General features: G+C 45.5%; 2 protein-coding genes across 15 annotated transcripts in view; both read left to right on the top strand.

The window, feature by feature from the left end:
* LOC127053499 (zinc finger and SCAN domain-containing protein 20-like) overlaps window positions 1–9,494 on the top strand; it is a 449,526-nt gene extending 440,032 nt beyond the window's left edge. For 2 of the 4 annotated variants that reach the window (XM_050958331.1, XM_050958332.1), the window contains exons 2-3: window positions 5,199–7,820; window positions 8,809–9,494. In XM_050958331.1, coding sequence (XP_050814288.1) covers window positions 7,298–7,820; window positions 8,809–9,332 — 1,047 coding nt within the window. In that variant the 5' untranslated portion in view covers window positions 5,199–7,297 and the 3' untranslated portion in view covers window positions 9,333–9,494. Of the gene's footprint in view, window positions 1–4,300; window positions 7,821–8,808 lie in introns of all 4 variants that reach the window. The other 2 variants (XM_050958330.1, XM_050958333.1) reach the window with 2 other exon arrangements.
* The window catches only part of JMJD1C (jumonji domain containing 1C), a 306,949-nt gene that overhangs the window by 112,073 nt on the left and 179,739 nt on the right, over window positions 1–15,137 (top strand). The window lies entirely within an intron of this gene.

Raw genomic sequence — 15,137 nt, 5'->3', positions numbered from 1 at the left:
TTTCACATTTGAGTTCTTTCAGAACTCTTGGGTGAATGCCATCTGGTCCCGATGACTTGTTAGTCTTAAGTTTATCAATTAATTCCAAAACCTCCTCTAGTGATACTTCAATCTGTGACAATTCCTCAGATTTGTCACCTACTAAGGATGGCTCAGGTTTGGGAATCTCCCTAACATCCTTAACCGTGAAGACTGAATCAAACAATTCATTTAGTTTCTCCACAGTGACTTGATCATCTTTAAGTGCTCCTTTTGTATCTCGATCATCCAGGGATCCCACTATTCCAGGGGTTGACAACCTGCGACATGCTTGCCAAACATGGCACGCGAGCCGATTTTGAGCGGCATGCAGCCGCCTGCTGAGTCCTGGCCCCCAGCCCCACTTAGCGCCCCCCCCCCCCCCCCCCCCCCCCCCCCCCCCCGCTCACCGCTCTTCCCTGGTGGGGCAGGAGGCAGAAGCTTGGTTCTGCGGCAACCAAGCTTCCCTCTCCCTCGCTTCTTCCCCCAGAGTGGTGCTTTCCTGCCCCGCCCTCTCTCCTTCCCTGTGCCAATCAGCTGATGGCCCTAGCGAGGGGGAGGGGGGAAGAGCAACAGTATGCAGGCAGTCCCCTAGGGAGGACAGAGAATGGTAGGGATGGAGCCTTGGGGAAGGGGTTGGAACAGGCATATCTCTTCCAGCTCCCTGCCATGAGCCGCTCAGGGCAGGGGGCTGGGAGCACCCCTACGAGCCGAGCACCCCAGCCCTCTGCTCTGATCCCCCCCACACACTGTCTTCTGTCCTACACCTCCCATGTCCCCCAGCCCTCTTCCCTGACCCCCCCACACACTGTCTTCTGTCCTACACCTCCCATGTCCCCCAGCCCTCTTCCCTGACCCCCCCACACAATCAGCATTCTGCCCTGCATCCCCCATACCCCCGAGCCCTCTGCCCTGACCCTTGAACCCCCCCACACACCCAGCCTTCTGCCCGAACCCCCACACACACTCAGCTTTCTGCCCTGCAGCCCCCATACCCCCCGGCCCTCTGCCCTGACCCTTGAACCCCCCCACACCCGCAGCCCTCTGCCCTGCAGCCCCCATGCCCCCCCAGCCTTCTGCCCTGAACTCCACCCACCCCAACACACAACCAGCCTTCTGCTCTGCATCCCCACAGCCCCATCCCTCTGCCCTGACCCTCCCTACGCACTGTTGAGGTGTTCCTCCCATCACAGGAATATTAAATGTTATACTATGGTCACTATTTCCAAGTGGCCCTGTTATAGTTATCTCTTGGACCAGATCCTGCACTGCACTAAGAACTAAATCGAGAATTGTCTCACCTCTTGTGGGTTCCTGTACTAGCTGCTCCAAAAAGCAGTCATTCAAAGGTCGAGAAATTTTGTTTCTGCATTTTGTCCTGAGGTGGCGTGTACCCAGTCAATATAGGGATAATTGAAATCCTCCACTATTATTGTGTTCTTTATTTTGATAGCCTCCCTAATCTCCCTTAGCATTTCATCGTCACTATCACAGTCCTGGTCAGGTGGTCGATAATAGATCCATACTGTTATATTCTTATTAGAGCATGGAATTACTTTCCATAGAGATTCAGTGGAACATGTGGATTCATTTAAGATTTTGACTTCTTTTGATTCTACATTTTCTTTCACATATAGTGCCACTCCCTGCCCCCCCCCATGACCTGTTCTGTCCTTCCGATATATTTTATATTCTGGAATGATTGTGTCCCATTGATTGTCCTCACTCCACCATGTTTATGTGATGCCTGTTATATCAATATCCTCCTTTAACATGAGGCACTCTAGTTCACCCATGTTATTCTTTAGAGTTCTAGCATTTGTGTACAAGCACTTCAAAAACTTGTTACTGTTTGTCTGCCCTTTTCTGGTGTGTCAGATTCTTTTTTATGTAAATGTTTCTCATCTGATCTGGCCCATACTTTATCCTCTTTCATCCTCTCTTCCTGACTAAAACCTAGAGAATCTCTATCAATAGACTCTTTAAGAGAAATTTCTGTCTGATCCACGTGCTCTGCTGCAGCAATTAGCTTTCTCCCATCTCTTAGTTTAAAAACTGCTCTGCAACCTTTTTAATGTTAAGTGCCAGCAGTCTGGATCCATTTTGGTTTAGGTGGAGCCCATCCTTCCTTTATAGGTTCCCCCTATCGCAAAAGTTTCCCCAGTTCCTGATAAATCTAAACCCTTCCTCTCTACACCATCATCTCATCCACGTGTTGAGACTCTGAAGCACTGCCTGCCTACCTGGCCCTGTATGTGGAACTGTAAGCGTTTCTGAGAATGCTATTGTAGAAGTCTTGGATTTCACTCTTTCCTAGCAGCCTAAACTTGGCCTCCAGAACGTTTCGCCTACCCTTTCCCATGTCCTTGGTACCTACATGTATTACAACCACCAGCTCCTCCCCAGCTCTACACATAAGTCTGTCTAGATGCCTCGAGATCTGCAGCCTTCGCACCAGGCAGGCAAGTCACCATACGGTTCTCCCAGTCACCACAAACCCAGCTACCTATGTTTTTAATGATCGCATCTCCAATTACTAACACCTGCCTTTTCCTAATGACTGGAGTTCCCTCCTCTAGAGAGGTAACCTCAGTGCGAGAGGATACCCCAACGTCATCTGGAAGGAGGGTCCCAACTATGGGAAGGTTTCCCTCTGCTCCCATTGACTGCTCTCCTTCCCTGAGCCTTTCATCCTCCTTAACAGTGCAGGGGCTGTCTGACGGGAGGTGGGACAAATCTACGGTGTCCCGGAAAGCCTCATCAACATATCTCTTTGCTTTCCTTAGCTCCTCCAGTTCTGCCGCCCTGGCCTCCAAAGCCCGTACACGGTCTCTGAGGGCCAGGAGCTCCTTGCCCCGAATGCACACATACACCACCCGCCCACAGGGCAGGTAATCATACATGCAACACTGAGTGCAATAAACAGGATAGCCCCCACTCTGCTGCTGGGCTTCTGCCTGCATTCTCTTCAACAGCTACCTACATTAATGATAGGGTTTTTGTTTAAATCAGAGGCCTCTAGATTTCAAACTGTTTAGAAGCTCACAGTTTCCAACTGCCAGCCACAGCACACAGTCCTTCAAACAGACAGACAAATACAAGCTCAGCCCACAGCAAGTTGTGTTCAATTACTTTACAGAACATCCTAAATAATATAGGAGAAGACACCAGCATGAAAATGTATGCTGCTAAGTGGAGAAGATTTTCAGCTTGGGTGAACCATCAACTTCAGCCTCTTGAGGCTTTGTTTCCTGCAATTTTGTACTGCTACCCTCTCTAAAAGAACTTGGGGCTTTCATTTGGTTCTGTAAGGTGCACTTTGCCGCTCTTAGTGCTTACCGTCCACCTTTAGAGATGTATACAATCTTTTGTGTTTCTCTTTCCCACTTAAGGGTTTGCTGAGGGTTTTTCCATCTATATGAGAACCAACCTCCACACTGGGACTAAAATGTTCTGGCATGTCTCACGGATCCAGCATTAGAGCCCATGGAATTATGTTCTCTCTCTCACCAGTCTTTGAAGTATTCCTTTCTTGTGGCAGTCACATCATCTGTGAGGGTTGGGGAGACAGCTCTTATGGTGGATCCCCTTTATACTATTTCTGTTCTGACAATGACCTAGTAGGCCACACCCTGAGTTTCTACCAAAAATAATGCCAAATAATCCTACTTGAATTAGGTCATACTTCTGTGGCAGTTTTGGAGGAGTTTGTACAATTTAGAAATTCTGGTTCATGTTGAGAATTTGCTGTATCATGAAAGGCCTCTCTCTATCCACCATTGCTGGCAAGTCTTTGAGCATTTACCTCTTTGTCCGGGACATTTTGAGTTGCTAGAACTCAGCAGGCATCTATTCAATATGAAACACCTTAGGATAGTGGCAAAGAGTCCTGTGGCACATTGTAAACTAACAGATGTATTAGAGCATGAGCTTTCTTGAGTGAATACACACTTCGTTGGATGAATGTATGGAAATTTCCAGAGGCAGGTATAAATATGCAAGGAAGAATCAGGCTAGAGATAACGAGGTTAGTTTCAATCAGGGAGAATGAAGCCCTCTTCTAACAGTTGAGGTGTGAACACCAAGAGAGGAGAAACTGCTTTTGTCGTTGGCTAGCCATTCACAGTCTTTGTTTAATCCTGAGCTGATGGTGTCAAATTTGCAGATAAGCTGAAGCTCGGCAGTTTCTCTTTGAAGTCTGGTCCTGAAGTTTTTTTGCTGCAGGATGGCTACCTTTTAAAATCTGCTATTGTGTGTCCAGGGAGATTGAAGTGTTCTACAGGTTTTCGAATATTGCCATTCCTAATATCTGACACATGCTTTTACAGATCCAGACTGACCCGGCTACCCCTCTGATACTTAGGATAGTGGGTTTGCTCAAGCTGGGAGAAGATGTTTTCTCCTCTTACCTGAAAGGAGAGAGAAAGCAGTGAGAGTGGACATTCCCCAAGTAGACTAAAGAAACAGAGGTATTGCTGGTGTGTCATACAAACTAGAGAGAGAGACAGGAAGTTTTGGACAGGAGAATGGAAGGGGATGGTAAGTTCAAGGTCAGAAAAGGTGAGTTGAGGAGGGATGGCTCCATGTTTCAAAAAACAGGCTATGCGCTGCAGCTAGAAGGACTCTGATCCCAACCCAAAGAATGCTCTGCAGTGGTGAGATAACCAAGACAGGGAGATTAATGTATGGTTTATTTTTTTGTATGCATCTGTATTTCTCATGTGATTAAGTAAAGAGCAATGATTTTAGAATGCCATGCAAAGTATCTGTGCATTTCATGTGTTACACCTACTGTGTAGCCATTTGAAATGGTAAACCAGAAGAGAAGCACCTTTGGGTGGATATGTGGGAGAGGGCATGTTTGGGGTCCATCAAGTGCTACACCTCTCATGGAGGTGGAGTGCAGAATTCGACTTTACAGGCCACTTAGGTCAGCAGAAGGGACTCAGTAGTATAGACACTGTGACAGATCCAGACCAGTGGGGTATAGGAATCTGGTAGAGGGCAAATATACTGGTCACTGGATGAGTAGTTTTCTGTTCCCTGAGTGACCAGAGTAGGGGCTGCACTAGAGTAATCAGGAACCTGCTAGAACCAATTAAGGCAGACAGGCTGATTAGAACACCTGCAGCCAATCAAGGCACCTGGGTTTAAAAAGGAGCTCACTCCAGTCAGGTGAGGGGGAGCTGGAGAAGAGGAAGTGCGTGTGAGGAGCTGGGAGCAAGAGGCGCAAGGAGCTGAGAGTGAGAGGGTGTGCTGCTGGAGGACTAAGGAGTACAAGCATTATCAGACACCAGGAGGAAGATCCTGTGGTGAAGATAAAAAAGGTGTTTGGAGGAGGCCATGGGGAAGTACCCCAGGGAGGCGTAGCTGTCATGCAGCTGTTACAGGAGGCACTATAGACAGCTGCAGTCCACAGGGCCCTGGGCTGGAACCTGGAGTAGAGGGCAGGCCTGGGTTCCCCCCAAACCTCCCAACTCCTGATTAGACACAGGAGGAGTTGATCCAGACTGTGGGGAAGATCACTGAGGTGAGCAAATCTGCCAGTAAGCGCAGGACCCACCAAGGTAGAGGAGGAACTTTGTCACAACACATTATTATATCGTGTTAATGCAGCTTATGTTAACCGAAGTTTGTCGTGTAGGCCAGGCTTAGGCTGCTGCACCTCAGCAGAAGTTGTAAGATGCTAGGAGTGCTCCTGCTGGGTTTGCTTAGGGAGCTAGGACAAAACTGTAACATGACACACAATGTTCAGAGCATAATTATTTACAGTACTGAAAGTAGTTTTTTCCTTGAACATTTCTTAGCTAATATTTAATGTTTGTAAATATTTCTTGGTGATCCTGCATACATACCAACTTTATAGGTTAAAGTATAATTTGTCTTGGACAAAAGTTGGATGTTTATTGTGAAAAGTACTGTGCAGAAATGGTCTTTGATAAGTCTCATGCTCAAAACAAAACCTTGAAAGAAAATGGAGGATCAGACAAGCACTTGTGAACTGAAGGGCCAAGTTCCAGGCTAATATCTAATTAGCAGCAATGTGCTACAGTGGTGTTCCTCTGTGTAATAAGAGTGTATCTTCACTAGCAATGTTAAAGCGCTGATGGCAGTGCTTTAACATGGCTGTGTAGTCGTAACACCAGCACTTGAAGAGCACTCTCCCACTGCTGTAAAAAAAAATAAAAAAATCCACCCCCGCAAGGGGAGTAGCTATTAGCCCTGGAAGCGGGTCTCCCAGCACTGGTACACTGTCTACACTGCCACTTTACAGTGCTGAAATTTGCAGCGCTCAGGGAGGTGATTTTTTCACACCCCTGAATGCGAAAGATTGCAGCGCTACAAAGTAGCAGTGTAGACAAGGCCTTAGCCTTCAGCATGGGGGTAACAGGAAGAAAGAATCTTAAGTTTGCTCAGGCACATGAAACATCAAAAGTTGTAGGGTGCTGAAGTTAAGAGAGTCTGAGTGATGAAGGGTAAGCTATGGTATGTAGCAGGTTGTTGGCTATTGCTGCAGAAGCATCCTGAGTTGGGGAACTGTCTCCATCCTCTACCTTTTTTTTTTTTTTAAGCTGTAGCGATTGGTTATTTTACTAGAAAGCCAGTTATTCTATCTTGCAATAACTTGAACCAACCTTCCCACTCCAGGAGTGTGAATGCGTTGCTCTGAGTGCTTCCTTCTGATGTTGTTAGAGCAACACCATTCTAGTAACTATCTAAACCAGGAATTTGAAGACGAGTCCAGAAAGTTCAAATGTGATCTTTTTAAAAAAGAAAGCATGGTTTCCAGTGTGGCTTTGAGAGAGAGAAAGAAGAAAACTGATGAGTCTTTTAAAGGAACATAATCAAGGAATTTCAGGAAATGAGTTAAAAGTGGTACTATTCCTGCTTCTTAGGCCATGGCTACACTAGGGAGTTGCAGCGCTGGTGAGGGGGTTACAGCGCTGCAACTTAGGATGTGGCCACACTTGCAAAGCACGGCCAGCGCTGCAACTTCCTGGTTGCAGCGCTGGCTGTACACCCGGTCGAGCCTCGGGTGTAGGGATTCCAGCGCTGGTGATCCAGCGCTGGTCAGCAAGTGTGGACGCCCACCAGCGCTTTTATTGACCTCTGGGGTATAAGGAGGTATCCCAGCATACCTTTTAAGCCTCTCTGGTAATCATGCACACTCCACTGCCCTGGGCTCAGCTGACCCCACCTTTAAATGCCCCGGGAATTTTAAAAATCCCCTTCCTGTTTGCTCAGCCAGGTGTGGAGTGCAATCAATCAATCAGCGACCATGCCTCCACGCCCCAGACGAGCCCCAGCATGGAACAGTTCCGAGCTGCAGGACCTCATCAGTGTTTGGGATGAGGAAGCTGCGCAAGCACAGCTGCGCTCCAGCCGGAGAAATTATGATATCTATGGGCAGATATCACAGTCCTTGCTGAGAAGGGGCCATGAACGGGACGCGTTGCAGTGCAGGGTAAAAATTAAGGAGCTGCACAGTGCTTACTGCAAAGCCCGTGAGGGAAATCGCCGCTCAGGAGCTGCCCCCACGACCTGCCGTTTTTACAAGGAGCTGGATGCCATACTTGGGTGTGACCCCACTGCCAATCCTAGGAGCACGGTGGAGAGTTCAGAGCAGGGAGAAGTGGGGGAGGGTGTAGAGGAAGCCAAGAGTCAGGCTGCTGTGGTGGAGGAAGACACCCCGGAGTCCCAGGAGGCATGCAGCCAGGAGCTCTTCTCAAGCCAGGAGGAGGCTAGCCAGTCGCAGCAGCTGGAAGTTGCTGGTGAGGAAGAAGCTGAGGAGCGTGCTCGGGGTAAGCATATTTTTATGTTTTGGGAGAGGATGGTTTGGGTTATGGCTGCCTGCATGCATGCCTAAACGTGGAATAGCCCAATGATTTGCTCTATCAAGTCTCTGTAATCTGCCTCGGTAATCTCTTGAAAAGTTGCAGCCAGAGCGTGGGCAATGTGCTTTTGCAAGTTCATAGGGAGAGCCACCGTGGTCCTTGTCCCGGTCAGGCTAACTCGTCCGATCCACTGTGCAGCGAGGGGTGGGGGTACCATGGCTGCACACAGGCAAGCTGCATAGGGGCCAGGGCGGAATTCACATTGCTGTAGAAGACCCTCCCTCTCTTCCCAGGTAACATGCAGCAGTGATATATCTGGCAGTAGGAAACCCTGTTGAGAATTTAGGGATACTTGAGTGCAGGGCGCCAGGTTCGCGGTCCCCCCCGCAGCCCCGCGGTGCGTTCCGGTCTCCCCCCCCCCCTTTCCAGGAGGCAGCCAGCCCCGCGGTGCGCTCCGGTCTCCCCCCCCCCCCTTTCCAGCAGGCAGCCAGCCCCGCGGTGCGCTCCGGTCTCCTCCCCCCCCACCCCCTTTCCAGCAGGCAGCCAGCCCCGCGGTGCGCTCCGGTCTCCCCCACCCCCTTTCCAGCAGGCAGCCAGCCCTGCGGTGCGTTCCCCCCCACCACCAGCAGGCCGGCAGTTCCGTGGACCGCCTCCCCCCCCCCGCCAGCAGCTTGCCACCTTCATATTCCCTACTGTCCCCTGTGCAGGCCACCAGCTACCTCCTGTACCCAGTGCAGATAAACCCCAGTGAGCCATCAGTCAGTTCCCCCTCCCAGGTTAAGTCGGGGAAGAAACACTCACCCCTTTGCTCGCCATGCCTTTGCTTCCCTGGCCTCTCTGTGTTATGTTAGGTATGTGGGAATGATGCTACAAAAAGTCTACAAACTCCTTCACTGTGTGATAATAAACAATGTAGCCTCTGTGTATTACATGTTTCTATCTATGTTTTTTTTAGTGACCTTGACTAATGCAGCCGGATCACCGGCCTCACGTCGGTTGCAGAACTTGAGAAAAAATCCACGAAAATCAAAAGAGTTGATCAAAGCAGTTATGAATCACTACAACAGAGAAAGTAGGAAGACACAGGAATGGAGAGAGAAAATGTATGAGTGGAGGCAAACACAAAGCAGGAGAAAGGAATTGGCTACCAAAAAAACCTCAAAGCACATAAGCCTCCTGGCTCGCCAAACTGACTCTTTCGAGTCTCTCGTAGCCATGCAGGCAGATCTGTACCGTGGTAACCCACACCCCTCCCAAAGCTCTCTTTCTTGTTCCCCAGTATTTGCACAAAACACCTTTCTCCAGCAGCCAGTTTCTTATTACCCCCAGCTGCCCCCAACACCTGTACGATCACCTACCAGCCCTGATAACTACAATTCTTACCCTGTGCACTCCACCCCCATTACTCTGCAGCATAGTGATCCTGAAGTGCAGCAGACATTGAACAGTAATCCAAACAGGACATATTCAAACCTCTGAATGTACAGTCCACCACCCTAACGCCCCTGGCCTTTTATGTACTGTACTTTGAATAAAGGATTTTATGGCTTTTACAATACTTTTTATTATTGCAGGAAGTGGTAAATACTGTACCCCAAGGTAGAAAGGAGCACAGCAAAGGCACCAAACATTACTGTTGGCTCTCAGCGTCAAATTGCTCCCTTAAGGCATCCCTAATCCTTGAAGCCCTTTCCTGGGCCTCTCTAGTAGCCCTGCTCTCTGGCTGTGCAAATTCATCCTCTAGGCGTCGAACCTCGGAGGTCCATTCCTCACTGAATCTTTCACCCTTCCCTTCACAAATATTATGGAGGGTACAGCACGCGGATATAACAACGGAGATGCTGCTTTCCCCCAAATCTAGCTTCCCATAAAGACACCTCCAGCGGGGCTTTCAAACGGCCAAAAGCACACTCCACAGTCATTCTGCACCGGCTCAGCCTGTAGTTGAACCGTTCCTTGCTCCTGTCAAGCTTCCATGTATACAGTTTCATGAGCCAAGGCATTAAGGGGTAAGCGGGGTCTCCAAGGATCACAGTGGACATTTCGACGTCCCCTACTGTGATCTTGTGGTCTGGGAAAAAAGTCCCGACCCTCAGCTTCCTGAACAGGGCACTGTTCCGAAAGATGCGTGCATCATGCACCTTTCCAGGCCATCCTGAGTAAATGTCAGTGAAACGCCCACGGTGATCCACAAGCGCTTGCAGAACCACGGAGAAATACCCCTTGCGATTAACGTACTCTGATGCCAGGTGGGGTGGTGACAGAATAGGAATATGCGTCCCATCTATTGCCCCTCCACAGTTAGGGAAACTCATTTCTGCAAAGCCATCCACAATGTCCTGCACGTTCCCCAGAGTCACAGTTCTTCTTAGCAGGGTGCGATTAATGGCTGTGCAAACTTGCATCGGCACCATTCCAACGGTGGACTTTCCCACTTCAAACTGGTTTGCCACCGATCGGTAGCTGTCTGGAGTTGCCAGCTTCCAGATTGCAATATCCACCCGCTTCTCCACTGGCAGGGCAGCTCTCAATCTCGTGTCCCTGCGCCGCAGGGTAGGGGCGAGCTCAGCACACAGTCCCATGAAAGTGGCTTTTCTCATCCGAAAGTTCTGCAGCCACTGCTCGTCATCCCAGGCTTGCAGGACGATGTGATCCCTCCACTGAGTGCTGGTTTCCTGAGCCCAAAGGCGCCGTTCCACAGTGCTGAGCATGTCTGTTACTGCCACAAGCTATTGAGTGTCTTGAGTGTCAGGCGTTTCAATATCATCGTCTGACTCCTCACTGTCACTTTGCAGCTGAAGGAATAGCTCCACTGCCATGCGTGATGTGCTGGCAACATTCATCAGCAAGGTCCTCAGCAGCTCAGGCTCCATTTGTAACAGAAATCGCGCTGCAGACTCACAATGCCGCCAAACTGCTCGGAATGTGTAGCAAAGCACCACGGGGCGTTGGAACAGGAAGCGGAAAGACCCACACACTTCCTTCCCCTTCCCACAAGCCACAGCGCCAAAATGGGACGAGGTGCTCTGTGGGATAGCTGCCCACAATGCACCACTCCCAACAGCGCTGGAAGTGCTGCAAATGTGGCCACACTGCAGCGCTGGTAGCTGTCAGTGTGGCCACACTGCAGCGCTGGCCCTACACAGCTGTACGAACACAGCTGTAACTACCAGCGCTGCAAAACTGTAAGTGTAGCCATGGCCTTAGTCTCTCCCCCAAATTTTATGGTTTTACATTCACATTTTCTTTTTTTCCTGTTTCTCTCTGCTTTTAGAGAGAGAGAGACCCACAAACATACAAAACTGGGAAATGACTGACTGAATACACAGTGAAAATTACTATATATAAAAATCAAGGTGAATTTGATTTCAGTCAAATTGATTTAAATCACTAGTCAGGAAGACTCGATTTAATCATCGATTTCTACATAAAAGTGCATTCTTGTTGGTTGTTATAACCTTAGTACATATTCTTCACAACTCAGATCGATGTAGGTTTCATTTTTAGCAGGTAAACACTATACATTTTCAAAGTGATTTATTTTGAAAACTTTTCAGGTTAGTTTTACAGCTATATCAGCAAATAAATGAGTGTTTGGTTATTTCATTTACACAAGGTAATTGAAGCAGACATTTATGAAGTCATTGGGAGGTGAGGTATCTCCAATTGAACAGGTTAATCATTAATGTTTGGAGGATTTTCTTGCCATGATGTATTAGGAGGAGAACATCACCAGACAGATATTTAAATTGTTTTATTTAACTAAAACAACATTATATATTCTGGATTTTTTTTCTTCAACAGCAAACATAATATTTTAACTAAATAAGCATATGAATTTTTGAATTTAATTAAACATTCAAGTTTTTAAAATCAGGTTTGTTTTTATTAAATTGTTTTCCACTAATATAATTAAATGAAATATTTTAAAAAAATTAAATCAACTATTTCAGCCACATCAACATGAGAAACTTAAAATAATGGCTTCTGCAGCTAATTCACTCGTCTTCACCTTCAGTTTCCTGTTTGTTCATAATCTGGAAAAGAAAAGCTTCCCTGCTTTTTCAGTTCCCAAATGATTTCTCAATTTGGAATGAATTAGTCCAAAGGAAGAAAATCTTCTTTCTACACCAACTGAAGAAGCTACTTCTGTTAAAAGTGAGATGATCACTTCAACAGTCTCTGAATCCAAGTGCTTAAGTGACTTCCCCCCAGTTCACTGGTGTGACTTTCTTTAAAACATCACCAGCAAACACATTTCTTGAATAGTTCACCCTTAGGTCTGAAATGTATTATAGTTGGCATTATGGAGGGATGATTGCTGGATGTCCATGTCATAGCCAACTCCTCTTCTTCAGCATTTACGGTTTGACCCTGTTACTGAGTATTGAGAATATTTGCAAGAAAATTTGATAGTGCTTGTCCCATTTGCTTTTTTTTAATGCTTGTAATTTAACTCTGTGATTGCATATTTATCTTTTTAAGATCTCACTCAGTCTCTTCCAAACTTCAACAGCGTCAGCAATAAAACAGCTATTTCCCTGCATTTTGTTCAAGGCTACAGAAATAGGCTTCAGGCTTCACCTCTAGATATTATTTATTTATTTAAAACATTTTTGCTGTTAACAAGCATGTTATCTCTGGAGGCACAAATCCACATTTTGAGAACTGCAAAACTAAGCATCTCTAATGATATCTTCTAGACTGAGCACTGAATCCCATTGGGTAGATAGAAAGATTTAACCTAAATCTATACAGAAGCCCCTGGAACCCCATAAATTTGGGTCCCTGATCCATGAACAATTGGAGCTCATTTACAAAACTTTTCTTAAACATTGCATGAATATATTGTCTCATACTATGGAATTAGATTTTATAATTCCTATTCCATTATGGGATATCTTTGAGCTATAATGTATCTTAATTAAAAGTCTTTAGATAGGTTTTTCCCTCAAAAACCATTTTATCAAAAAACTCGATTTAAATTAAAAAAAATCTGTTTTTAAAAATCATTGATTTGTATCCACCCTGATAAAAATTGTAATGACATGCAGAGTAAACGAGATAATAGAGGGAAAAATCTGATCTTTCTTACAGTAGTTTTAGGTGTTGCTTGTACCAATAGTAGGCTAAAAAAATCCAGAGAGAAGTTAGGTTTGTTTTTTTTAATTTAATCTTTTTTTTTTTTTAAACATTGATAGTGTCTCTAAGATATTTAAAGTGTCCTGTGTTTGGGTCAGGGTTTATTTTAGCATAAATCACATGGAGAATGTCAAGGTATAGTTGATATATTTTATTAGAGTAATTTGGCAGAGGTGGGGAATAAGTGCAAGGATAATAACTGTAGGTTCAGGCTGTACAAAATCTTAGGGAATAGATGTGATTGCATTTTTTTAATATGCTAGTCCATTGACTTAATCCAGTGGTTGTCAGACAGGGTACACGTACCTCTAGCATTATACCGAGGTCTTCCTGGGAGTATGTCAACTCATATAGATATTTGCCTAGTTTTACAATAGGCTACATGAAAAGCACTAGTAAGTCAATACAAACTAAAATTTCATACAGACAATGACATGTTTATACTGCTCTGTATACTGTACTATATCAGTGTTTCTTACTCTGGAGTCGCAATTGATTTTAGAATTATATTATATAAATGAGAAAGTAATACTTTGTATTTGTTGTCTGATTTTGTAAGCAAGTAGTTTTTAAGTGAAGTGAAGTTTGAGGTAATCAACAAGACAAATCAGTCTCCTGAAAGAGGTACACTACTCTGAAAAGATTGAGAACCATTGACTTAATCAATTTGTAAATGAATAGAATGTGAAGTATTTAATTTTTTTAGTCAGATTCAGATTATTTTATGGCATATGAAAACTAAATTGTGGTGGCTTTTTTACTTTTGTTTTGTTTGGATTTGAGAGAAAGTAGTATTGTGCCTTAGCCGTGTTCAGAGAGAGGTGGTTGACCTCAGTTAACCTCATATCAATCTGACCTCTCATTTACAACCAGATAAATCATTAACACAGTTAATAGAAGAGTTTTCACTTCAGGACTATTGACTGTATCAGTCATTGCCAGAATGAAGTATTTCATTATTAGGAATTTCAATCTTCTGTTTGTTGTCCTGCTGCTCCTTTCAGATGATTTTAAAAGAAACATTCTGTCCATTAGATAGCTAAACAAGTGGCACCTATTTCCACAAAGCTTCTTATGGCTGTTTAATTTCTCACTTGAACTGTAAAATTTAACATTTTTGCAATTTTTCTTATAACATTTTCGTGTATAGTCCACACATCCTGAAAATATTGCTGATCAAGTGTTTTAATTTGAAATGTAAGTAATCAGTTGAGATTATTATAAGAAGGTATTGTATTTCATCTACTAAAAGCAGACAGATAATAAATGTTAATGACAGTGACTTCCAAAAAGACTTTTTGACAAACATTTTAAATATTTAATTAAAATAGTCATCTCTTCTGTCAGTCATTTAGAATGCAGTGAGCTGCATTTACTGTATTTTGCTGATATCCTTCAGAAAAAATAAATGATGAGACATGATGGGTGACTTAATCTTTTCTTGGTGAGAGAAACAACCTTATGAGCTACACACAGCTCTTCTTCAGATCTAGGAAAGGTACTATGGTCTGGTCTACACTACGCGTTTAAACTGAATTTAGCAGCGTTAAACTGATTTAACCCGTCCACACAACGAGGTCCTTTATATCGATATAAAGGGCTCTTTAAACCGGTTTCTGTACTCCTCCCCGACGAGAGGAGTAGCGCTGAAATCGGTATTGCCATGTCGGATTAGGGTTAGTGTGGCCACAAATCGACGGTATTGGCTTCTGAGCGGTATCCCACAGTGCACCATTGACCGCTCTGGAAAGCAATCTGAACTCGAATGCACTGGCCAGGTAGACAGGAAAGGCCCCGCGAACTTTTGAATTTCATTTCCTGTTTGCCCAGCGTGGAGCTCTGATCAGCACGGGTGGTAATGCGGTCCCAAATCCAAAAAGCTTTCCAGCATGGACCGTACGGGAGATACTGGATCTGATCGCTGTATGGGGAGACAAATCTGTTCTATCAGAGCTCCGTTACAGAAGACGAAATGACAAAGCATTTGAAAAAATCTCTAGGCTATGATACAGAGTCCACAGCACAGTGCTGTGTGACAAGCGTAACGGAAAGCCAAAGAATCAAATGGACGCTCATGGAGGGAGGGAGGGGGTACTGAGGACTCCTGCTATCCCACAGTCCCTGAAAAGCATTTGCATTCTT

This window comes from Gopherus flavomarginatus, chromosome 6 (assembly GCF_025201925.1).
Source record: "Gopherus flavomarginatus isolate rGopFla2 chromosome 6, rGopFla2.mat.asm, whole genome shotgun sequence".
In the NCBI taxonomy this organism is placed as follows: Eukaryota; Metazoa; Chordata; order Testudines; family Testudinidae; genus Gopherus; species Gopherus flavomarginatus.
Note: the sequence above shows the minus strand (reverse complement) of the source record. Positions and strands in the feature narration are given on the sequence as shown.